Source organism: Sesamum indicum, linkage group LG3 (assembly GCF_000512975.1).
Source record: "Sesamum indicum cultivar Zhongzhi No. 13 linkage group LG3, S_indicum_v1.0, whole genome shotgun sequence".
NCBI classification, from domain to species: domain Eukaryota; kingdom Viridiplantae; phylum Streptophyta; class Magnoliopsida; order Lamiales; family Pedaliaceae; genus Sesamum; species Sesamum indicum.
In genome coordinates this window covers 12823138-12846478 of record NC_026147.1, presented here as the reverse complement: position 1 = coordinate 12846478, position 23341 = coordinate 12823138, and the positions used below count along the sequence as shown (strand labels likewise).

Genomic DNA, 23341 nt, shown 5'->3' with positions numbered 1-23341 from the left:
AAATTGAATTTTAATAAATTTTTATTGATCAATTTCAATGGAATGGGGGAGGAATTTTAGTTTTTAATGCTAGACAAGTATTACTTATTAGCTTAGGGAATGAGTGCTATTTGAAGAATAATTGAGGGGGCAAAAGTGTATCTTTATATGTGTTCCTCTCTTTCCGGCTATCTCCACAAAACCTTCGAAAAATCCCTATTTTCTCTCTTCTCATCGGCCAAATTCAGTAATTGATCGTGTGTGGAGTGTGAATTTTATCATCTCAAAAGTTCCGGAGTCAAGTTCTTCGTCTCATCACCAGCGTTGCAATTGGAAAATCTGTAGCTTTTCTCTTCAAAGGTAATGTAAATTGGGTGACATTTTGCCACTGCAAGCAAAAACACCTCCGTCGCAGAGGCGTTTTTGCCTTTGTACCAGTTACAGAGGCGTTTGTCTTTGCCTCCGTACAGAGGTAATAAAGCCTCTGTACAGAGGAGGTTGCCCTTGTTTTTTTTTTCCTGTTATTCTACGTTTGGTAATTTTAGTTTTTGGATTGGACATTTGCTTGTTTGCATTTCAGAATTTCAGCCATGTAATTAACGGGTTCTGTATGATTTATGGTAGCAGTTGGATAGCTAAAGCCGTTTTGGGATAACTTGTGTATCTGTATATGTCAAATGGGGAACCCATAGGTTTTTCTGATTTGAAACGGTAGGGGTGGGGGAACCTCTTTTATAATGCATCCACAATCTCAGTAACAGTAAATTGATGCTTTGAAATTAAGAGGAGCTGCTGCAATTTTGAAGCTTTAGCTAAAAATAAAATATACTATGGAGCAAATATTTTTCCTTTTCAACTGTCTGATGTGCATTGATGAAATAGCATCTTGCTGTTGCACTTATACATTCACAATCTAAAAAGAATGACTGTGAATTGGTGCTTGCTGAGATCCACACAAATTGTTGCAATTTCAAAGCTTTTGTTGAATATATTGAAGTTGCAAATATTGTTTTTTTTCAGACATCTAATAAGCTTTAACTTGATGAAGCATGCATCTTTGGATGCGCTTGCTCACCAAGAGGATGCAGGTTTGTTTCTTTTCAAAATTTCTCTTAAGCTTTACCTTGGTCCTTCATGAAATATGCATCTTGCTTCGCACTTATGCCCAGGTGGCTCAGGTGTTTCAGTGCATTATGATAAGTTTATTATCTAACTAAAGCACTTAAATGCCATTATTCTGTCAAGGTTAGATGGATTTCAGGAAGTGATCAAATACAGGTTTCTGAAACAAGTTCTCTTTTTTTTTTTTTTTTAACCATTTTCACTTGTTATTTTTTGTTTGTGAGACTGATGCTTAATTAGCTAATGTAACTCTTGATGTGATCTGAAATTGGATCAGTTGTTTGTGTATTCTTCTTTGCCCCTCTGCCTTTCTACTTGTCTTTTCTCCTTTTAGTTTTTCCCTTTTAGTGCGGCCTTCAACTTTCTCATTTATTTTTAAATTGTTTTATACTTGGTTTATTTCGTTATGTAGTTGAAAGAAGATTATGTCACTTAGATTTATTTTGTTTTGTTTGTAGATAGACATGATAAAATATGGGATGCAAGTGAACTGATGAAGTCATTTTTTATGCAAATATTTTATTTCATGTTGGATTTGCTATATTCAAAGTGCATTTATTTTTAATAGGTAATAAATATAGTTTAATGATCAAATAATGTTGAAGTGCTTTTATGTAAACACAAATTTGCTTAACTTGCATGTTTCATTGTAAATTATATGAACGTTGGTATTTTACCACGCAATAAGCCCATCGTAAACAACGACAATTCTGTAGTAAAAGCTTTATGCTACGGTTACAAAAGGTAGTAAAGCTTTTACCACGGCCACATTGCACACAACTCGAAACGTGTAGCTCAACTGTGGTAAATGAGTCATTTGCTGCAGTTTTCCTTATTAGCTGTTGTTTCTTAGTGTAGTAAAATTATCAATTTTCTTGTAGTGCTTGTCAGCTTAGCAATGGAGGCTGAAGGAAAAATTGGCCAGCGAGAGAAGAAGATGACACGGAAAGAGGTATACAGAAACCATCCATCATCTTCGCCGAATAAATTGCAGTTAATTTCTGTAGGAAGAAGAAAGCAATTTCTCAAGTCAATCTTAATTTTCTTGATCTACTCTTGAAGGAAGATACTGGAAAGGAAGAAAGCAATTGAAAATGTTATCAAATCTGCTTCTGCGGTGAAAGACCATCTCTCTTTTTTCCCGCACTTTCGCCACTACCGAACCAATGGTCCGCCTACTGCATGATTTTATTTTGTCTTTTACATGTATTTTTGTTTTTGATATTAAATATTAAAGTACTAGTTATTAAAGTTGCATGCAAACTATATTTATGTCTTTTTGTGATTGAGGAAATTCTCATGTGAAAGCTCTATAACAGTTTAGTGCCTTTCATATTTCCCTTTTTGTTTCTGGTGGTGTTTTAAGTGCAAGAGCTAAGCAAATTGTATCGAAACTGCCCATGAACCACACTTTTGGGGATGTTGGTTTAGACGGGGTTGGAAATTGAAATGGTAATTGATGAGTATTCCAGAGTGTGATTGTGCAGGAATTGAAAGTGAGACTTGGCTGGTTTCTTCATAATTACCAGAGATCCCAGAGAAAATTGTTGGATTTGCCATGGCTTCTTGCTTACCTCTTGATTTGTCTTGGTCTTAAAGTGTGACCCTGGTTTAAGCAGTCATAACTCTTGTAAATCTTATTGCTGCTGAAGTATGATTGCCACTCTCTTGTTTTTCCACTTCATGCATGAAATATGTTTCCATGTTTCTATATTAATAGCTCTTTTCAAATAAATTACTAGGCTTGTATGCACATTTGGAGGCTGGATGTGGCAATAAGCTCACACTTCATAGAAAAAGATACATACAAAACCTTCTCAAGGTAACATTAGAGGGATATAAAGATGGATCGGTTTTATTTTCCGAAGTTATGGAACCAAATTCCATACTTTTTTGTGATAACTTTGTCAATATGTTTTCTCTTTAAGTTAAACATGGAGGCACCTTATGGACCTGAGTGGCCAGCTGAGGAAAAGATAAAACGGAGGGAAATGGTAGCAAAGGAAGCTTGTTATATATTTGTGTATGAAATCTCCAGTGAAGATGTTGATGAAATGTCTCGATTAGGAGACAGAGCGAAAACATGCAGTTGCGAGGGCCCTATTGTTGGTTTTGTACATTACAGATTCATTCTGGAGGAAGAAGTTCCTGTGGTTTATGTTTACGAATTACAGCTTGAGCCTCGTGTTCAAGGAAAGGGATTAGGAAAGTTCTTAATGCAATTAATTGAACTTATTGCCTGTAAGGTACGATATATTTTACCATTTCCATTTAGATGTTGAAAATTTTTCATTGAAAATTTGAACTGAATAGAGAAACCATATGCAGCTGCTACTGTCAGAAACATTTACCTTAGCAAATTGTCGATGACCGCCACAGTTGATGTCTATAACTTTAATGAACTTCTTTTACTGGCATTATTTCTGATACTATGTTCTTCATTGATTTCATAAACAATGCCAATGAAATGTAATGCTACTCATTTTCTGGTATCACATCTGCCAGACACTGAGTTTGCTGTGTTCAAAGAAACTCATTCCTTGTCTTCTACTTTTCCAGAATAGAATGGGTGCTGTGGTGCTAACTGTTCAAAGAGCAAATCTGTCAGCGATGGACTTCTATATCGGTAAACTCGGGTAGGTACTCGTATACTTCATCCTTGTTTCATGTTTATTTGTAAAATTTCTTCTTTTCTATATTTTAGAATTATTTAACAGAAGTGTTGAAATGAGGGCGGTCATACTTTGTTGAGCATGGGAATATTACTATATTTCTTAAGTCAGTTGACACACACTTTGTGTGCCAATGCCATATTGTTTATTATGATAACTCATAAACTCTATAGAAGGACTTCATTTTGTGCATTGCTAAACCAACCAGTTGCTCCAAACTCATATGGCTTTAAGATTCATGCTCCATGTACCTCAAAAACTCTGAATTCAGTCTTCATTTCTCCTCGTGCATTTTTCCTATATAAAAAAAAGATCACGCACCTGTGTTCTGCCTGTCTGTTATATATGAGAACAAATGCCACTTTGATAGTCTATTGAAAATCACTATCTTTATTATCCACAAAATAGTATTGCGAGAATGACATTAGTTGACATTAATTCTTTTATTTTGTGCTTAAAGTCAATCAATGGATCTTTTGGGACTGAGTTTGTTTCTGTGCATCTATGAAAGAATATATAGAACTTATAAAAAGAATTTTAAGTGTTTGATGCCTTGTGTGTTAGTCAGATTGATCATTGTAGTAAAGGGAAAGCCTCAGATTTTGAGGCATGGCAGTCCTACTAGTGCCAAGAAATAAGTTGAAGAATGAAGCATTAAAGTGACATGTTTGGTCAAGCACCCAATAATGAAGCCAAAATGGCCTTGTCTTTTTGCTGGTTGTTTCATGGACTATGTTGAAGAATTTTATTGTTTCTGGGAAGAGGGATTTTTAATATCAAACCAAAAAATTCTCGCACATTCTTTTGGGTACGTCCTTTTCGCCAGCATTTGTGTCCAGAAGATGAATATGAATGGACAAGCTAAGAAGTCATTGCAATACTGCAGTTGCTTACAGTTGTCTAACTCTCCGCTTGCATTTTCTGTATTTTGGTGCAATAAATTCTCGTGTCTGCTCAACTATTCTTGCTTGAATTTTCATCTGCTGCAGGTATACAATTTCTGCAATTTCACCTTCAAGAGTTGATCCATTGGTTAGAACACTCCGTAGTAATTTACAAGTTTTATGTCAATGCACCCACTCCCACCTGGTGTAAACCTCCTGGTTTTTAGTCATTCGAGTTCTCCTATTCATTTGTCTTCCATTATTCCTTTTGCAGTTAGGCCTAGAGAAAAGCTATGAGATTCTTTGTAAAACATTTGACGATGAAGCTCAAGCAGTGTTGGAGGTATGCTAAATATGTACGCAATAATGTCAAGTTTTTGTATATTTTAGCTCAAACTTCATTTAGCATGTAAATATATTAGATTGTCCAGCCAATTATATGTATACCATTCAATGTAAAATTAGATAAAATAGTTTGAGTCAGGGAAGCTATGCGAGGTATATGGTCTTTGCACTGCCAAAAGTCTCCAAAGAGCTTTCTTACACTTGATTTGGTCTTTCATTTTCTTATACATTTTATTCAGTGTAATCTGCATCATGCAATGACATTCTAATGTGCAGATTTCTTCTTCTACTCTTTAACGCATACTTTCCAAAGTCCTTGGGTGTACTATATTTGGTAAATCTAGAGTTGTAATTCTTTGTACACTTATCTCTGTTTTAGAGATATGGGACTTACCTTTCTTTTGAATTTACATTATGTATGAGAACAATCCAATGAGGGATAGCTATTTATCGTGACAGCCGACATGAGGATTTTATCCAGAAGTCCCTTCTACATGTAAATGCCCTTTGGCAATAAGTCATTGTTTCCTGTACTGAGTTGTGAACACATGCACATTCCAATTTGTAAATGTTATTGGGATGTCCTGTATGCCAGATGTTGCGGGTCTATTATGGGAGGGATATTGGGAGGATGAACATTGAATTAATTCTGAATCAGGAAAAATTCAGATGAAATCAAGCATGAGCTAAGAGGAATAATAATAACTTTAAGGAATAAGGTAAGACCAAGGAAATCCAAGTGCTTCTTGATTTGGTGGCTTCATTATTTACACAATGCTATTTTTGGGTGCACACCACTTTACCCAGCAACACTAACACTCCCGATCTCTGTAGCTAATGACATGTGGTACATATTGACTATTTAAATCTTCCTAAATATTAGAAGTGCCTGCTTATTTACATTCATCAAGCTGTCAGTATGACACCAAGCATACCTTATCTTATCTAATCCAACCATAGTAATACTGTTTACGGCAAATCCTCGAATGGTTACTGTTAGAGCATATGATTTGACCCATTAATCATCTAACGGACAAAAATGATAAAACTTAAGATGCCATCCATATTGCATGAAGCTGGAATACAATAATTGTCAAAAGTTATTGTCTTAATGTGCTTTTGATATCATGGTTTGTCATATGAGGACCTTTCTGCCAAGAGCGACATCCTTGCTTGTAATTTCTTGATCTGAAGAAAAACTGTGATGCTTAAAGACATGAACATGGTTTGTGCTATGGCTTGAGGGGCTAATATGGTGATATCATGATTTTTCATACGGGGAGCAACATACCGTTATAGTATTTGCTTGTAATTTCAAAGCCATGTCATCTGTCTGCTTCTCATATTTACCATGGTTTGGTTTTCCCGTTTTGAAACAAAATCAGAAAGCTATTGATGCAGAAACTTGGGGAAAATTTATAGTGCTTTCTGCTTTGTGAGTTAAGAATCATGGTCTTTCTCTTTTTTCTTTTTGTAGTTTTGATCTCCTTTGTTTTGTTTGTCCTTTTTGTACACACATGATCTCGCTTCTTTTCCAATTTGAAATAAGTTTCCTTATTAACTGGAAGGCAGAAGTTCTTGTATAATACAGGATTAGTCATTTCTGCTTGATATGAAATAGTTTGATGAATCAACGAATCTGTTTGACAAGACACTGTGTGGCTCTTTTGAGGGTCCAGATACCTCAACATATGCTATGAAAATTGCTCGAACAGGTCTATGATCAGATAGTCTAGATTCAACTCTGTTGTAATGAGTCTGCTTCAATCCCTTTCCAAACCAAATTATCCGATCACACCTACAAAACTTTGTTTTCTGTTAAATATAGCTGCGATCTTTGATAGAATAGAAGAGAGGAATTAAAGGGCAAAGGTGACATACCATGCAGGAGCTCTCATCCTCTTTGCTTTTATTTTGTGATTGGATCCATAATAATCATCTGAGTCTTGATCATATTTATATGTTGGTGCAAACTCAATTTCTTTCTCATTCCAACCCTCGAAGACATGGCCTTTTCTAAGCTCAGCTTTCAGCTTTATTTCAAAATTGCACAATTGAACATTTGGGTAACTGACAAATATTAAAAAGATGTGAAGTTTCATTTTATTATCTTGAACTGTATTGCTGTTTTTCTTACCTGATCATTTTGTAATAAGATGCTCCACTCTTTATTCTTCACCAAGTATCTTGTTGTAGCCTCTGGCAGGTAAATCCTGTAGTTCAAATCGCCTAGCCAAATCACCTGACTGTATGATAATAAACAACTCTCTAATGTTAGGAGATGTATCTTATGAATCCTGGACTTAGATGTAATATCATTTGAAGATCAATGCTTTCCCTAAGACAAGTCTGAGATGCTGTTAAATAATGATCAAACAAATTGAACATATTTCCTTATATAGAAAGATCAGCATGAGTATCTAGCCAAAAAGTGATCAAGTGTCTCATTGCAGATAAAGTCTCAAAGAACGAACTACATGGAAAACAGATATGAAACTGAACATGGAATGGATGATCATATGATAAAATCAGAGGAAAGGATTGAGTTTAAATACTCATGGTCTAGGATTTTCCTAGGCAGATGCTGCTGAGTTTCGGCAGGAAAAAGGGTGCGTGCCAAAATATGTGCTGCATCTGCATTTCTTTGTCTCTCATCTCCTTCCTTACCACCTGAAGCTAAATGACAACACACAAAACAAAAGCTTGTTTCGTGCAAGCAAAATCTGATGGAGACTGAACCCTGTTATCAAGTATAGGTTTTGTTAGATACTTTCTTATATCCTGGTAAAATCATAATAAAAAGATGGCAGAAATATTAGATGCCATATCTGATACTTTCCATCAGGAAAAAGGTGTAAATAGTTTTGCCATATATTTTTCTCTGAGATGATGATATGTTTGTTGTCAACAGGACAAATCCTATTCCTATGTTTATTACCTTATTTCCCAGTCGGCCCAAGACACCGCAGCCCACACATGAGACACTTGGATGACTGATATAACCACGTAGCTCCGTTCGCACCCACACGGTAATATATATCCCGACCATTTGTTTACTTATTATGCATTCAAAATCTGGTGCACTTGAGTTGATGGAGCTGTGTGTCTTTAGAGGATAAATTCTTTGTATCTCTCCAGCTTCTGCCTTTTGTGGTAGTCTATCTTCTGTCACCTTTCTCTTATTAAGAGCTGCTTTAATTAAAGAATTCCACTTCATTGAAATATTACTATTTTCTGGCACCAAAATATTTCCGGCACTAAGAGGCACAATTTCTTGGAACCTGCCAAAAGTTGCACATCCTATCAGTTATCACAAAAAGAACCTGACTCTATTGTTTTCTGTAAACATACTTATATGCTACTTAACTTAACATGCTCATAAAACTGAAGGATTACCCAAAAACATAAATATCTGCTATGCTGTTCTGAGTATCGAGCAAATCGTCGAGGTTCAAGTTATCTGGTGGTGGGATGCCTCCTACATTCCAAGAGCTAGCAAACAGTCTTTTGTATGGGGGAAGAAAGAGAAGCAGAAATATGGGAAACGTCAGGTTAACTGTGTTTAGAAGAATCTTTTTCATGCAAAAGTTAATACTTATAAATAAGTAGGAGAAGAAAAGAAAAATCGTAAAAGGAAATCCTGCAAAAAAAGAGGTTGAAGTTATGATGGTAACAGCTTGGAGCATGGAAAAGAAGTTGATTAGTAAAGGACCGCACTTGAAAGTTTCTTCAGCTATGAAATGCTCTTCAAAACTGAAATATGCTTCATTTGAGCTCCGCTCTGATGTCTCTGGCTGATTATTAGATTCTGGAGTGAAAATATTGTTCGTCACACTATGTCTGAGTATCTTACTTTCCGCCATGCTGGACTGTGTGGCTTTAGTGTCAACAGAATGAATTTTCTTAGAGGAGTAGGGTCAGGCCACCCACTTCCATGGCGGGGTTTTAATCTGACTGTATGATGTTCTTTGTAGGTGGAACCATGGAAGTAGAGAAAATAGTTCGGGTTTGACACAACTCACAAAAGGATATATAAAGGGGGGTGAGAGGGAGTAGTAGGTTTCTGAATTTGAGAACAGTAATGGGAAAATAATGGAATAGAAAAAAATTGATTCAGCATGTTGGAAGGGGTCGTTATCTGTGGGCTCTACTAAGAGGAAAAGATAATCTGTTACAGAACAATTAGATAAGCTATAAAATAACATGTATAAGACAAAGAAATGACTTCCACTTGGGAAAACACAAGCACTTCCATGTCTGATACTTTGACATATGTGTTTAGATTATTTTGAGTTAATATGGTTCATGATCAGTTTGAGCTAATTTTCATTTGAAATTCATTTAATACGATACCCGTTCTTGCAATATTAGCTTTACATGCTTCCCCCAAATCCAAAAATACAACCCAAAAAGTTTCGGAACAGAGTGATCTCTATTTGGAAACAGGATAATGGAAGACTTTAGGCAGATTATATTTGGTGTACCAGAACTCAGCAGCCTGAACCACATGAAAGCTAACCTTCCTACAAGTTAGTCGTATTCAATCCCGAATTTTCCATTTCCTTCAATGGGGGCCTCTTCTTTCAATGCTTTTCTCTTCAATTCTCATCTATAAATACTAGCTTTCTCTGCATTTATTAGAGTTACTACATGACCCTTCTATGACTAGCTTGGGCAGACGTCTTTCTCCCTCTTCCAGTAGCTCCCACAATTTATGTGCAAGGGATTGTTATTTATGACTGGGAAGCCTGTCTAACTTTTTATCGTAGGTTGCGACTTTTTTCCTCTTTGCCACTCTATTTCTCCTCAAAGAGGTGGAAGGATTAAATGATTGTGACACTATCATAGTTTTTCCTGGTTTTCTTCTGATGAAAAGGAGTTCCTGAGAATCATACTTGCATGAATGTTGAGAGAAGTAGCCAAAACAGGGGGGGAAAAAAAGGATGGGCAAAGTACTACTTGTGTTTTAATTTAATGATTGGATCTCAGGTTTTGGTGAGGCAAAAAGGAGGAAAAATGAAAGGTGTTAAAAAATAAAGCACAAATATTATCATTTGACATGACATATGTTTCTTTATGTTATCTTTTGGTGGTTGGATTTTAGAGTAAACAAACTATTCCTCATTTAAATGTATGGCATATTTGTGTTTTATTGTATGATCCTTCTTGTCATCCTTCCTCATCTATTTTGTCATTACAATTCAAGATCCAAACAAATCATGGCTTTACTTTTTTTTCTTACCCCATTTGGACGGATAAAATTAGATTTCAACGAAGCATTTAGAGAATGGATTCTGAATTATTCTAAATGAAGTGCATTTAAAATTCAACAATATACAACTAAATATAGCTCAAAATAAGTGTCGAAATGAATTCCCTTGTAAATATTGAGTTATTCACATAAATACGATCAATTTGTTAATACGAATTTAAAATCTTTATAAATTTAGCAATCCAAACTCAATATCATTGAAATTTCAGCTTCCAACATAGGAAACCAGCACAGGTCATTGTCTCAACTATTTCCAATTAAGAACTCGTGACGTTTGATTTGGTACTGATTTAGGTGCAACTATGCTGGACGTAAAAAGTCACACACAAATCTTTTCGAGGATCCAATACTAATACTAAAACATTAGAAACAACTTGAAAACCGTAAAGAAGAAAAAAGAGGAGAAAATCTCCAACTAAAATTATTAAAACTATATTGTAATAATATCGTTTATGGTCCAATTAACAGCCGTTTAAAGATGCAAATCCAACAAAATCTACGTCAGTGATAACGCACTATGATGCTAATTATAGTTTAATCCTTCGCATCATTTACTAAGTCCCTGCAATTTGATTGCCTGGCCGGAAATCTATTGCATAAAAATGTAATACTCAGTGCAAAAATATTCAATTAAATCAAATGACAGTTGTACGAAATTGACATAAATGTTAGGGGGAGATTAAATTATATTATTATCGTTATCATTCAAAAATTAAAAAAAATAAAAAAACGGACCAATCAGCTTCCTCGATGTGTTGTGTGTACGGGTTAAATTAAAATGATGCCATTGGGCAAGAAAATTAATATTTATTTGGTCGAAAGGTGGCATTTCGACCAATCAGGATAAAAAGCAGAAAGTTGGGACGACCATATCTAATATGTTTATTTGATTTAGTGTTAGAAAAGAACAAAAGTGATAATTTAATACTATCCTTAGATGGGGGACCATGTTTATGTCAATTTATAGGGTTAGTTAGATCACAATAGTGTTCATTATAATGACATATGTTCAGGTTTTTTTTTTTAATTATAAAAAAAAATGAGGAACTATAGAGTAGAATAATATAGTGTTATTCACATAAATGCAAACTTTTTCAATAAGTCAAATTATATTGGCATGGTCCCAAATCACTAACCAAGCTAGTTTTTTTAAAATCGGGTCGGTGTTTGAATTGGGTAAATTATTGGGTTGCCAGTCCGATTAAATTAAAAAGACTGATTGACTTGTAATATGTTATGTATATTTATATATATGTATATATGTAGTATATTAAGATATTAAGTATCAATTGATTAAATAAATACAATTTATAATAACTTATAAAGATGGTACGATTATAAATGAGAGTTAAAGGCAAATATCCCGCAATGTTTGAGGTATTTTGCACTTTGTCCCCAATCATTTTTTTTTTTACACTTAACTGCTCAATCTTTGATTTTTATAACACTTTGTCCTTTTTTCCACTTTTTGGGGAATAAAATGGGAATGTTTCGGGAGCATGAAGACACATGCTTTAAGTGGACTTAAAGTGGGGTAAAATTGTAATTTTGAAGCCTTAATTTGAAGAAAAAAATTCCAAACATCAATGTTATCTTCTTCATCCACCATTATCGATCACCTGCACCGCTACACCACCTTCATCCGCCATTGCAACCACCATCAACCGCTGCACAACTACCTTCGTCCACTGAAGACCGCCGTTGCCCTCTACAATTGTTGCACAACCACCTTCGCCCCCCAAGACAACGTTTGCCTACCTCCTTCAACCCTTCACAATTGCCCCCACCAATTTTGTTCCTTAAGACCGTCGTTTCCTTCACCATCTATCGCTGTCGCCAACCTCTTCGCTCCCAAGATTGTTGTTCACCACTGATTCGGGTTGAAAATTTATGCGGCCTCCTTGGTCCAGTGAACTGGTACTTCAAGGTCATTATTTTTCGCAAACTGATGTAAGAGTCACGAAAAAAGAGAAACATCTTTGGACTTGTTCATGTCGTCCCCAACTAAAACCTTTCGACTAAGGGTCCTGTTTGTCCAATAGACGTCTTCCACGTGTCTCGAATTGCCGGCAACCTGATCCAGATCATGACCCGACCCGATAAAAAATACACGAATTTTCCAAATAAAAATATAATTTTGAGACTTTTAAGAGATAAAATAGTCTTTTTCAAACAAAACTAGGGATTTACCCATCAACTACCTTCGCCCCCTACAATGGTTGCCCACCACCTAGCGCCCTTCTCCAGTCACCAACCACCACTTTTCACCCCCTTCCACAAAACGGCGACCATATTTCCAGAAAATAGGGTGTGAAATTGGGGTTTGCAATGTGCCCACACCTCTTTTGATTTTTTTTTTTTTTTAAATATGGTATGAAATTATAATTTTGCCTAGTACTAAATCGCCTTTGGGCGCGTGCATACACATAGTTGGGATATTCTCTTTTTATTCTTCAAAAAGTAAAAATAAAATAAAAATAAAAGGTACAGTGCTACAAAAATCAAAAGTTGAGCGATTGAGTGTAAAAAGAAATACGATTGGGGGGCAAAGTGCAAAACACCTCAAATGTTGGGGGAGTGTCAACATTTAACTCTATAAATGAATACAAACTATAAAAATTTTATAATAAACACCAATAAACCTCTTGAAGGAGCAAATTAAATTGAAATTACAACCAACAAAAATTTAAAATTCCCCAAAGTCTTGAAACTTGAGTGTGTTGTTTGCTTCTTCTTTTGAATCAAACATAGCCAGTAATTACTCCCTCTATATAATATTTTTCAAATGAAAAGGCTTAAAAATTTTTGGAGAAATGAGTAGATGAAAAAGAAGAGAAGAAAAATCTTATTAGAAGTAGCTTATTGTCCCACGTTAGAGAATCATAACCTAAGCTTATGCACACTCTGTTGGCTGTCAGAAGTGACTCATTATTCCACATTGAAAAAACACAATCAAGCTATAAATATATCGATAATTTGTTTAAATAATTATCCATAAAATACTTGCCTCTATATTTCACTATACATTGTCTTTTAGTGGAACATTTATTCATACCAGTTTGACCAATTACCAAACAGATTGATTTTTAATCTATTTTGACTTCACTAGTTTTAACCATATGAATCGGCCTGGACACGGCCGATTCTCAATCAAATCAACCGGTCTGGTTCGGGCCTATAGACTATCCTACTTTTTATTTATTTATTTTTTCTTGTCACTCTAATTTATTATTATACGTCATGTTCCTTATGATGAATATAGTTCATTACATTATGCTATACGTTCAAATATTGAAGTCTTGATATTACATTAACACTTTCAAAGCGAATTGTGTATTTTAAAAGAAATAAATAAACAAAAAACTAATATTAAAGTAAATATGCACCCACGTCTATGAGATGTCCCATTGCATGAAGTAAGAATAATTGGAGGGTCAATATATACAAAATAAAAGTTTATATATTAATGTATTGTGTGATGTGATTGATGTTTCATTACACAAAATATCGTTCGCTCGTATTTTGTATGTACTTTACATTATGTTCTAAAAAGTGTCTTGCTAGGAAGATGAGGTCTTGAGACTTATAATTTATTTAAGCTCCTTATTTGCGCTTAATATTGGACACATGACAACATCATCAATTCCCCAATTAAGGAGCCTGAAATAGACACATGTCATGTAGGACAATTTAACTAAAACTAACTATGCTAAAATTAAAATACTTAGACAAAATATTCATCCAATGATCGAAGGTATTGAATAATGAATTCAATCCATGTATTTATAGACTCACAGTGAAGAATTTTGATGGAACTAAAAGAGAAAGTACAATTCTAATTGATAAAAACTACTATTAATTTTCCTATCTAAATATATTTTAGAAGGATATGTTGACTCTATTTTAGAACATGTTGTGATGGATTATCAGACTCAACAATGAAGTCCTGCAGTTGACTTATGGGGTTTTCCTCATGTATAGATATTAAATATTTCTTCTATGGAGTTTTGAAATAATCCAAAAATTTTCATAGTGTTTGGATTATTTTTCGAGTGTTTTGGAGATAGAGAGAGAAGAATAAAAATAAATAAGTGTGTGTTTGAGATAGATGGTGTGTTTGAATTTGTGTTTTGAGGTAACGTAAAATAGTCTTTTATGAGACAAATATTACTATTAATTGTCAAATTATGTCCTTTTTATATATATAAGTGTATATATATATAGGATTTTGTTTGTGAGTGAAATATAATACATATATATATGTTAAGTAATTTTCTTTGTTGAGAATTTTTTTATATTTTAAATAATAATTATAAATATAATGAATAATTAAATGCATAATGATTGATGTTGTGATTGGACGTATAAAATTACGTTAAAAACAAAGCATGGATCATTAGTGATGGAAGTGGAAATGAATTATAATTTTGGGAGTGGTAATTGGTTGTCATTTTCGGTCGTCATCTTGCAATGACCAAACCCACTCTTCAACAATAACACAGCGACTATCACTATATTTATGCCCAAGTGGTCCTTAATTAGGACACCAATTTGTCACAATTCCAATCACATATCTTTACCCTTCAAAATGTATTGCATTTTAATATTCCACTATTCCAATTTAGTAATCACCGAATCGATCCATTTTTCAATTTATTAAAATTGATGTTATAATATGATTATTGTTTTATTAAATTATTTTTTATTTTTTATTTTTTTGTGTGTATGTGTGTGTGGATTTGTTTGAAAAGTTGAAGTATCTCTTGCTATAAATGCCAAGGGAGCTTGAGGCCTTAGTGTGTGTGTGTGTGTGTTTTTTTTTTTTTTTTTTCCAAATTTGGGGGGGGGGGGGGGGTGGAGGAGTCAAGGTACTTCAAACCCTGGCCCCCCCCCTCATCCCGACCCGTCCCCTTAAAAATTTGGCCCCCTCCCTATTGGCCCGCCATCAAACCTATCCTTTTTACCTTATTTAAATTTTTATTTTTTAATTAAATAATATTAATTTAACTTTAGTAATTTAACATAATTTTTTTTATCTAAAATGAACTATATAATATAAAAAATACATTCAACTAGGTAATACTAAATATCATTGTAAAAATAGGTAATTTAACATAATCTTTTTTATCTAAAACAAATTATGTAATATAATACATTCAATTATTTTATTTTTGGTATTTTATATTTAAAGTTTGATATATGAAAAATTATTTAAAAATTTATCTAAAATATCATAATCTTCTATTAATAATGTATTACATATAAATAAATAGATAATAAAAAATAGATTAGAGCTGATCTGGTGCGGGTACAATACAAAACTCGCAACATGCTTTAAACTCAGCCAGGTCTAAATATTTTTAAGACTCAGAACCGATAATATAACTATCAAATCCGTCTCATCCTGAGCGAGTCCAAATTGAGGTCTCAAAAAATCGAGTCAGATTGACATCCCTAAATTTAAATCTCAATGTAGGTTAATAGTGGATTAGGGATGACAAATGGGCTTGGGGATGAGATGGGACTGGGGACCCGATAATATAACTATCAAATCCGTCTCATCCTGAGCGAGTCCAAATTGAGGTCTCAAAAAATCGAGTCAGATTGACATCCCTAAATTTAAATCTCAATGTAGGTTAATAGTGGATTAGGGATGACAAATGGGCTTGGGGATGAGATGGGACTGGGTTTAAATTATCGAGTTCAGGTTTTTTAGATGGATTTTCAATTTATGGGCCTAATTGAGTTGGAGTAGACTCAAACGCGCTGCGAATTTCTTTTGAGTTTTTTTATAAAATATTTTATTTATTTAAAAAATATCTAAATTTTATCTAATACGTATATTTGTAAAATATGTTGTATTTTTAAATAAATAATACTTTTTTGGATATTTATAAATAATACTTTATTTTTCTTAAAAATGTATCAATTAATTAGACAAAAGGATAATTACAACTCTCCCCTAATATTTAATTTAATTACATCTGAACTCGTCCTATTTGAAAAATTACAACTATATATACCTCCACTGACAGTAATCCGCTGTTAAAAGATTTAATGTTCTCGATAAGATGACTCATTTACCCTTCATTATAAATTACACAAATCTTCTTTGAACTTTGTTGAAATTACAAGCACATCCTCTAAAATTTGCCATATTATGATTGTCCCCTTAAAAGTTTTTCCATCTTATAACTAGACCCTTATAATTTAAAATTTATCAGAATAAAATAATGAAAATATATTAAATATTTAGTGGACTATTAACCATAGAGAAAATCAAATTTTCACTTATATCTTTTATTTTTGTAAACTTTTTGCTCGCTTATATTATATTTTTATGGTCAAATATAAGATAATTCAAATTACTTTTTAAAAGTTGATTCAGTATATAAAATAACTGATTTTTTCATATGACCGTAATGACGTAATAAAACTCAATATTTTTTCAAAAACAAGATAAAAATACATCAAAATAGAATATAAGCGATATAATCAATTAGATTATTAAATTCAAAATAATTTTTTCCCTAGTAATTTAGGCATAGTCCCCATGTTTCAAATAAGCTTGTACAAAAAAAAAGCCAAATTTTTAGACACGCTTTTGTATTTATACTCATAAATTTAAAAATATATTGTGTTACTAAAATAATTTTTGCTGATGAAGAGGAAGAAAAAGAGAAATACTATGAAGAGGTCATGCCTGGAATACTGACTACTGGTGCGGTTGATGAAAATGTGTGTATGATTCATTTGCAGTCTAAACAAATTAATCAATTACATAACAAGTACATTCACATTTATTGTATGTTCATCGTTTCTTTGCTTGAATTGAAACATAGTCAAGTCGTATACGACCCTTTACTGCAGACCTAGATTGAAGTCGATTGGGACGTCCATGAGGCGTTGCAAATTTTAATTGCGAAAGCAGCCTTATCAGCACACAGGTCCCTTACCAGTATGAAAAATAAACAGGATGTAAAAGTAAATACAGAATATCAACACATATCACTATACACATATTTATGTAATCCACCTTAATTCATACTATTAATAACGAGTAACACACTTACCAGCCTACATGCTGAACTATATTAGTTGAACACTTGAGTTTTAATCTAAAAGAAGAGTTCGTTTTTCCTCACTAGAATCGGAGTTCCAAGCTCATTGCAAGAAGAACTGGGCAGCAAATATCAACCCCAGCTCTTACCTCTCTGCTTCTGCTGCTCTTAAGATTTATTGGAGAAAGCGACAAGGAAGACTACTACTGTACATACAATTAAGAGGGCACCAGAGGAATGCGGCTTCCTTGGACGCCTGATTTTATGTGTCTGAAATAGATAAGTCATCAAGAGAAGTATCTCATCGTCTTCCCAATCCTCAATTGTCTGATTGGGAAGTTTGATTGGTGGCGGCTTGTCTATTCAAACTCCTAAGTCAGCCCTCCATTCTACTGTTCAGCCATGCAATGATGCTCTCGGTGATTTCTTCCTTCTCGGGTTCGAAGAGTAAGTCATGTAAGAGCCCTTCGTAGAGATTGATCGTTTTGTCAGTCGATGAGGCCTCATCGTAGAGCTTCTGAGAGGCTGCAGGGTCCGTTACTGAATCTGCAGTGCCGTGAAGAACTAGAAATGGGACCGTCAGCTTGCTTAAGTTCTGCTTGAGAAAGGCTGTGATGCGGAGAATCTCATAGCCCGTTCGTATCCTTATAGACCCCGTGAACACCAGCGGGTCCGAGTACTTAGCCGCCAGTGCCTCTGCGTCTCTGGAGACAGCAACTCCCCTCTTGTTTGCTGCACTCAGTTGGAATCTTGGCAACAAGAAGGCAAAAACCGGAGCAAGCACCTGTGTAGTGATTGTAAGCTTGCTGAGTTACAGCGTATATGTATGCTTATATGAAAGATGAATCTTTTGCCGCAAGTCTCTGATTTGTAAGTGGGCTTATGGAAGCTTTTGCAATTTTCAGTTTCCCGAGTATGGGAACCAACTTAAGAGACTTACAGCAAAAATTGGATGGGACGGCTGAACTCCAACAGCAGGCGAAGTCAAAACAACACCAGCTACATTTTGCCGCACTTTGGGATCGAGAACTGCCTGTCCATGCATCCGAAGAAGAATTAATGAAATGAGCATGGCATGAAAAGGACACCGAGTTAGGAAAATGTAAACAATTGGTAATCTTATCCACTTACCTTCAAGACTATAGCTCCACCAGTGGAATGTCCAAAGCAGAAGCACGGAAGTCCCGCATTTTCAGCCAAAACCTTGCTGAGAAACATTTTCTGTGCCCAATAGAAACAGAGATAAATGAACAAAATTGCTAAACGCAAAACTCGTTTGCATAATTACTCAGTATATTTCCTGTGCATGAATAGCAGAGCATACCATATCATTAACCGCATAATCGAGAGAAGGGACGTATGCATGCAGTCCATCACTGCCACCGTGTCCTGCATTAAAATAAAATATCAAATCAATGAGTGCAACAGATCTTTTCATATATCACAATAACAATCAAGGAAACAAACATTCAAGATGGCTTCTATCTGTACAAAGCAAGGAAACAAACATCCAAAATCGCTACTGGGAACTCTAGCATATGAATGATTCAATAGCAAAAGAACGTGTTAATCCACAGAAAAGCTAGCTGATTTGTCATTAGAAAGCAAAAGAATTGTTGTAAACTGTCACAAACAATATATAGGGATAGAAAAACACAAAAAGTAACCAAAGTCTGCTATTCAAAGGCTCTGGAAAGAGTTATTGATAACTGTGGTCCCCGGTGCTAACAAATTTACTGGCACATTATTTGGGGATCCTTAATTTCAGATAAAATACAGCTTTCTCCTGAACATGCAGCACATGTTCACAGGGAACAGTGAGTTGCAACACAGCAATGATAAAAGGGTTTCTGTTAAACTGCAGGCTCGATAAATTCATTAAAGGGGGGCAACTGTTTATAGGATCTGTAAACGTTTATGCCAGATTTGGAAGAACTAATGTCTATACTAAGATTCGTAAGCTTTATCCTTTCAGCCTCAACGTTCGTTTAAAGATCCAGATTTCACTCCTCCTGTACAATGCAAGTTAGATATAAAGACTCAAATAACAAGCTTACTTATGAAGGAGGGCTTCACATGTTACTTTTAGGCACCAATGGCATCCACATTGAAATATATTCATGCCCTGCAACATCCAAATATATATGCATAGTTGAAGTTTCTGATATCTAGACCACAATATAGCAAGAAAACAGGGCTCCGTCTGTGATGATCATCCAACAGATGAACAAGCCAGATAGTTACTTGTTGAAAAGGAAGGAGGAATTGGCAAATTGTTGAAAATCAATTTTCACCTTGCAATAAATAGATTCCTTTTCTGAGAAAATATAGTATTGCCTAGTCGTTTAGGAAGCAGCAAGAATCATTTTTTATCCACACTCGTGGGCTATTTAAGGTTTTGTGCATGCACCGCCTCGCACTCTTTTGAACCTAGCACATTCTGTAATTTCAGATTTACAAAAATAAATTTTTGACTGCTAATCTTGACTTGTAATATTCACTATCTACCAGGCTCTCAGTGCGCCTACTGCACATTGATTCCTTACAGCCAACAGGTAAAGGGGGAGGGATTCCAGATTACTAAAAGCAGTCCAAGTACTTGATCTCGAGGCTTAACACAGCCTCACATGCAACTTTTTCAACATCGGAAAGAGTTTTTCTTAATATGCTATGTATTAGAGATATTCTCAACAAACATCAAGTTACCAGCCCTCGGAAACAGACTCCCATTGCTAGCACTCAAATAGGGCCAACAGCCTATAGAATGAATCCAGTTATGATAACTCCAAGCATGCTGGTTCCTTATTATCATGAAATATTTACGACAACAGAAATACCATCTAAATTGGAAATTGTATCTACCTTCACTAGTTTTCCTCTTCTGCAGAATCAAGACCCAGCAAAAGAGATGGTTTTGTAAGAAAGAACAAATCATAATCAAATATACATCCTTTGTTATTCAATCTCTTAATTCAAACCACAAAAGTGAAACATTATCACATTGCTTTCTTGCTGTAATTCTTATTTCTGCTATTGAAACAATTTCAAATGTAAAATAGTTCCAACTCACCAATCCAGTCCATTCCATAAACCTTGAAGCCATTTGCATTCAGTTTCTTGGCAAAAACATTATATCTTCCACTGTTAAAAATATACGAATGTTTTTAGAACCGACAAAAACTATTCAGCTGGAAAATCAGAATAAAGTACAACTGTATCAGGTCCTAAAATACAAGTAGCATAGTAGTCTACAGACCTGTGTTCATTCAGACCATGCAGGAGAACAACCATTCCCCTACATACAAAAAATAAGTAAAATGATCAACTTGATTGTAAAAAGTAATCTTAGGGCATCCGAATTGGACAGATATGATATCATATCAAAAGCCTTATTGACTGATAAGAGAGAAGATAATGCAACACGGAGCATGCTGTATCATGGACTTGTCTCATTCAAAGATGTCCAAAGCTCTAAAAATGAAATGCAGTTAAGAGATATACAGGCTGATGAATGCAATATCTATTTGACCCAATTCATCTACTTTCCTCTCAAACCTTATCAAAATCTTTTCCATGGTTAAAATTGAAAAGGCCCAGATAAATTTTATGAGCCATCTAGAAACCAAATAATAAAACAGTAAAACTGAGCTCATGACTGAAGCAATTTTCTTCACCTTTTTTTGGTAACAGACAATTTTATTTAGGAGGATAAAAGTATGTTTTTGGCGCAGATTTGTGATTAGACCATCTTATAGTCTCAGATGTCTGCAATATTAACCTCATGACAGGTTCTGGAGAATCTGTATAGCTTATCATCTAGGGGCTCTCATAAAGTTGCTAGTTCATGCCATGGAAAGTAAGATATGTTTGTAATAAGAAGCTTATTGTTTACCAAAATTTTTCAGTTGATTATTTGAGTAAGAAGAAACAAAATTTAGTCCGTCCTTTCATTTTCTATTTGGCCCAAATTTAACAAGTCTTTAGAGACTAGAACTTTTTTCACAATGATTTTGAAATTGAATGCAGTGCCAGGACCAGTTTAAATCCCTGCCAAGCCAATATCAATTATAACAGAGGCATTTGCAGAAATCTAAAACCACAGAACTAAAATCTTATGCCCCCATGTCCTGCCACAAAAAAGAAAGAGAGTCAGACGTAGAAGGCAAGAACCAGCCCCACAAAAGCTGCTTGGATTTTTCCAAGTGTTGGGATGCGGTCCACTTAGCTGGTGCCCAAGAACAAGAATTGTCATTTTCAGTATGCCCTATAGTATTGCTCGATAAATATTCTTGTTAAATTTTGACTTCAAATTCCTTGTGTATCTAGATATAATCGGACTCATACAAGTACCATTAGTAACATCAACTTATTCTATGTCGACAAAACAATGGCTCCATTGATCTTACACTTCATCGAAATACGTCACTCAGTCTCTAACAAGCATTGGAAACAAGAGGAATAACAAAAGTATATTACATATCTCTTGTTCCCCCAGTTCAGTACTAGGTCATATGCATATTCAATGGTATCATAGTAAAAATCAACAACTTGCATTAATTATACTAGGAAAAAAAAATAACTGCAACCAAATACTCATTGAATGTATCATAAGACAGCAATTTCATTGAAACTAAAATTCGCCATATTTTCTCTAAATAAATGACCCACGAAAGAAAATGCAACAATAAGGTTAACTTAGTGAACTTCTCAAACAAAGAAGGTGAAAATTGAAAAGGGACCTATCCATTGGCCGATATTTCCTAAAATGTGGCCTTAATTACTCAGAAATTAACTTAGTGAAACAAAGAAGGTGAAAATTGAAAAGGGACCTACCCATTGGCCGATATTTCCTAAAATGTGGCCTTAATTACTCAGAAATAAATGACAAAAACCATAAAGATATGCAAGAGAAACCTGAAACATACATTAAAATAAAGCATCAGGTAGTAAAATACTAATATCAGAAGGGGAAAGAAACCATTCTTTCCCTCCATAACTAGGTGCCAAGACTGGCATAATGCAGTATTAACATGATCATTTCCAAGCCTAATTATTGGAAAATTAATTAAGAAACAGAAAATGCAACAAATAACCTAAAAAAATTATCAAAATTATGAAAAAAATTAGAATTTACCTGACTTGAACTTTCACCGGTGTCCATGATTGAGTAAAAATAGTGTCACCTCTGGACGTAACAAACAGTGAAAACTCCCTGATTGTATCCCTGCTATCTTTATTATCTTCGAGCACCCTCTTAATCGCCAGCGCCCGCCGCGCCGCCACCTCCTTGTCCACAGCCGCGGCGGCGCTCTTCCTCGGCACCATCGCCGCCGGTACCCCCACCACCTTCCCCGTCGTTGACGATGGCTTCTCATCCTTCCCCCCACATTTCTCCGACGACTCCGGCGCCGCCCCCACACCCATGCATCGCCGCCTCCCGCGAAACGGGAGCCAAAGAATCAAGAAAAAAGCGATGATCAGCCGCCATAAACTCCTCAAAGCGCTCAAAGACAACAAAGCATTGATTCTCCCACTGGCACCTGACGTCAACATTATGGTGGCTGCATCGTTCGCTTTCTTGACCATTCTTCTCCTTCTCGACGATCTGATTTCTAATGGGCGTATCAGTTTCGACGAAAAACACCTCTCTCTGAACGAAATTCTATTGAATTCAAATCTGGGCTTCGCGATTATACCGCTCTTGGCTTGGAAACGACGTTCATTTGCAATCAAATTATTTGGTTTCTGAAATGCAAAGCAAATCATAAAAAAACAAACAAGGGCTGAAACTTTCCAACCCAGAAAAGTTGGCAGGAAAAGATCAGTAAATCGAGCAAAAATAGAAAAAGAAAAATTCTCTCCTTCTTCCTCCAAAAAATCTGTTCGCAATCGAATAAAGAAAAGAGTTAAAACCAAAAACTGGGGAATTGGAGAGGTGAAAATGGGTATGGAATTGAATGGAGAGGAAAAAAATCGTATTGGAATTTGCTTTCCCTTCTGGAGAAA

At 35.0% G+C, this 23341-nt stretch overlaps 3 protein-coding genes across 13 annotated transcripts; 1 reads left to right on the top strand and 2 right to left on the bottom strand.

Annotated features, from left to right (window-relative positions):
• Positions 113–8049, top strand: LOC105158197 (N-alpha-acetyltransferase 40). 6 transcript variants are annotated; one of them, XM_020692764.1, is made up of 10 exons: positions 113–339; positions 1000–1067; positions 1983–2053; positions 2168–2270; positions 2844–2923; positions 3030–3347; positions 3661–3737; positions 4763–4805; positions 4932–5000; positions 7456–7594. In XM_020692764.1, exons 2-10 carry the CDS (start codon positions 1022–1024, stop codon positions 7591–7593), a joined length of 945 nt encoding a protein of 314 aa, XP_020548423.1. In that variant the 5' UTR covers positions 113–339; positions 1000–1021; the 3' UTR covers position 7594. The 6 variants fall into 6 exon arrangements, with proteins under 6 accessions (XP_020548423.1, XP_020548425.1, XP_020548424.1 ...); XM_020692766.1 differs by having other exon boundaries at positions 114–339; positions 1028–1067; XM_020692762.1 differs by lacking the exons at positions 113–339; positions 7456–7594 and adding exons at positions 5598–5721; positions 7914–8045 and having other exon boundaries at positions 349–1067.
• LOC105158501 (type IV inositol polyphosphate 5-phosphatase 9-like) lies at positions 6541–10107 on the bottom strand. Of its 6 annotated transcripts, none has more exons than XM_011075284.2 (7): positions 8720–10089; positions 8399–8506; positions 7941–8283; positions 7558–7742; positions 7140–7248; positions 6884–7035; positions 6541–6800 (listed from the first exon to the last, which is right to left on the bottom strand). In XM_011075284.2, the coding sequence occupies exons 1-7, from the start codon at positions 8863–8865 to the stop codon at positions 6596–6598; spliced, it is 1248 nt and encodes a 415-aa protein (XP_011073586.2). In that variant the 5' UTR covers positions 8866–10089; the 3' UTR covers positions 6541–6595. The 6 variants fall into 6 exon arrangements, with proteins under 6 accessions (XP_011073586.2, XP_020548417.1, XP_020548416.1 ...); XM_020692758.1 differs by having other exon boundaries at positions 8399–8642; positions 8720–8861; XM_020692757.1 differs by having other exon boundaries at positions 7140–7215; positions 8399–10102.
• On the bottom strand, positions 17254–23341 carry LOC105158196 (monoacylglycerol lipase-like). Its single transcript, XM_011074855.2, has 7 exons — positions 22470–23341; positions 20592–20630; positions 20406–20476; positions 18660–18724; positions 18467–18556; positions 18276–18368; positions 17254–18119 (listed from the first exon to the last, which is right to left on the bottom strand). Exons 1-7 carry the CDS (start codon positions 23099–23101, stop codon positions 17712–17714), a joined length of 1398 nt encoding a protein of 465 aa, XP_011073157.1. The 5' UTR covers positions 23102–23341; the 3' UTR covers positions 17254–17711.

Excerpts from the sequence above, each read along its gene's own strand:
- LOC105158197 (XM_020692761.1), top strand. The coding sequence starts at position 902 with ATGACTGTGAATTGGTGCTTGCTGAGATCCACACAAATTGTTGCAATT. Across the intron at positions 1,068-1,982 it reads TGCTCACCAAGAGGATGCAG|TGCTTGTCAGCTTAGCAATG; the intron begins GTTTGTTTCTTT and ends ATTTTCTTGTAG. Across the intron at positions 3,348-3,660 it reads TTGAACTTATTGCCTGTAAG|AATAGAATGGGTGCTGTGGT; the intron begins GTACGATATATT and ends CTACTTTTCCAG.
- LOC105158501 (XM_020692756.1), bottom strand. The coding sequence starts at position 8,865 with ATGGCGGAAAGTAAGATACTCAGACATAGTGTGACGAACAATATTTTC. Across the intron at positions 7,743-7,940 it reads TGGGCCGACTGGGAAATAAG|GGTTCAGTCTCCATCAGATT; the intron begins GTAATAAACATA and ends ACTTGATAACAG. Across the intron at positions 7,036-7,139 it reads TCTTATTACAAAATGATCAG|CTGAAAGCTGAGCTTAGAAA; the intron begins GTAAGAAAAACA and ends TTTGAAATAAAG.
- LOC105158196 (XM_011074855.2), bottom strand. The coding sequence starts at position 23,101 with ATGATTTGCTTTGCATTTCAGAAACCAAATAATTTGATTGCAAATGAA. Across the intron at positions 20,477-20,591 it reads CATGGTCTGAATGAACACAG|TGGAAGATATAATGTTTTTG; the intron begins GTCTGTAGACTA and ends TATTTTTAACAG. Across the intron at positions 18,725-20,405 it reads TTATGGAATGGACTGGATTG|GACACGGTGGCAGTGATGGA; the intron begins GTGAGTTGGAAC and ends ATTTTAATGCAG.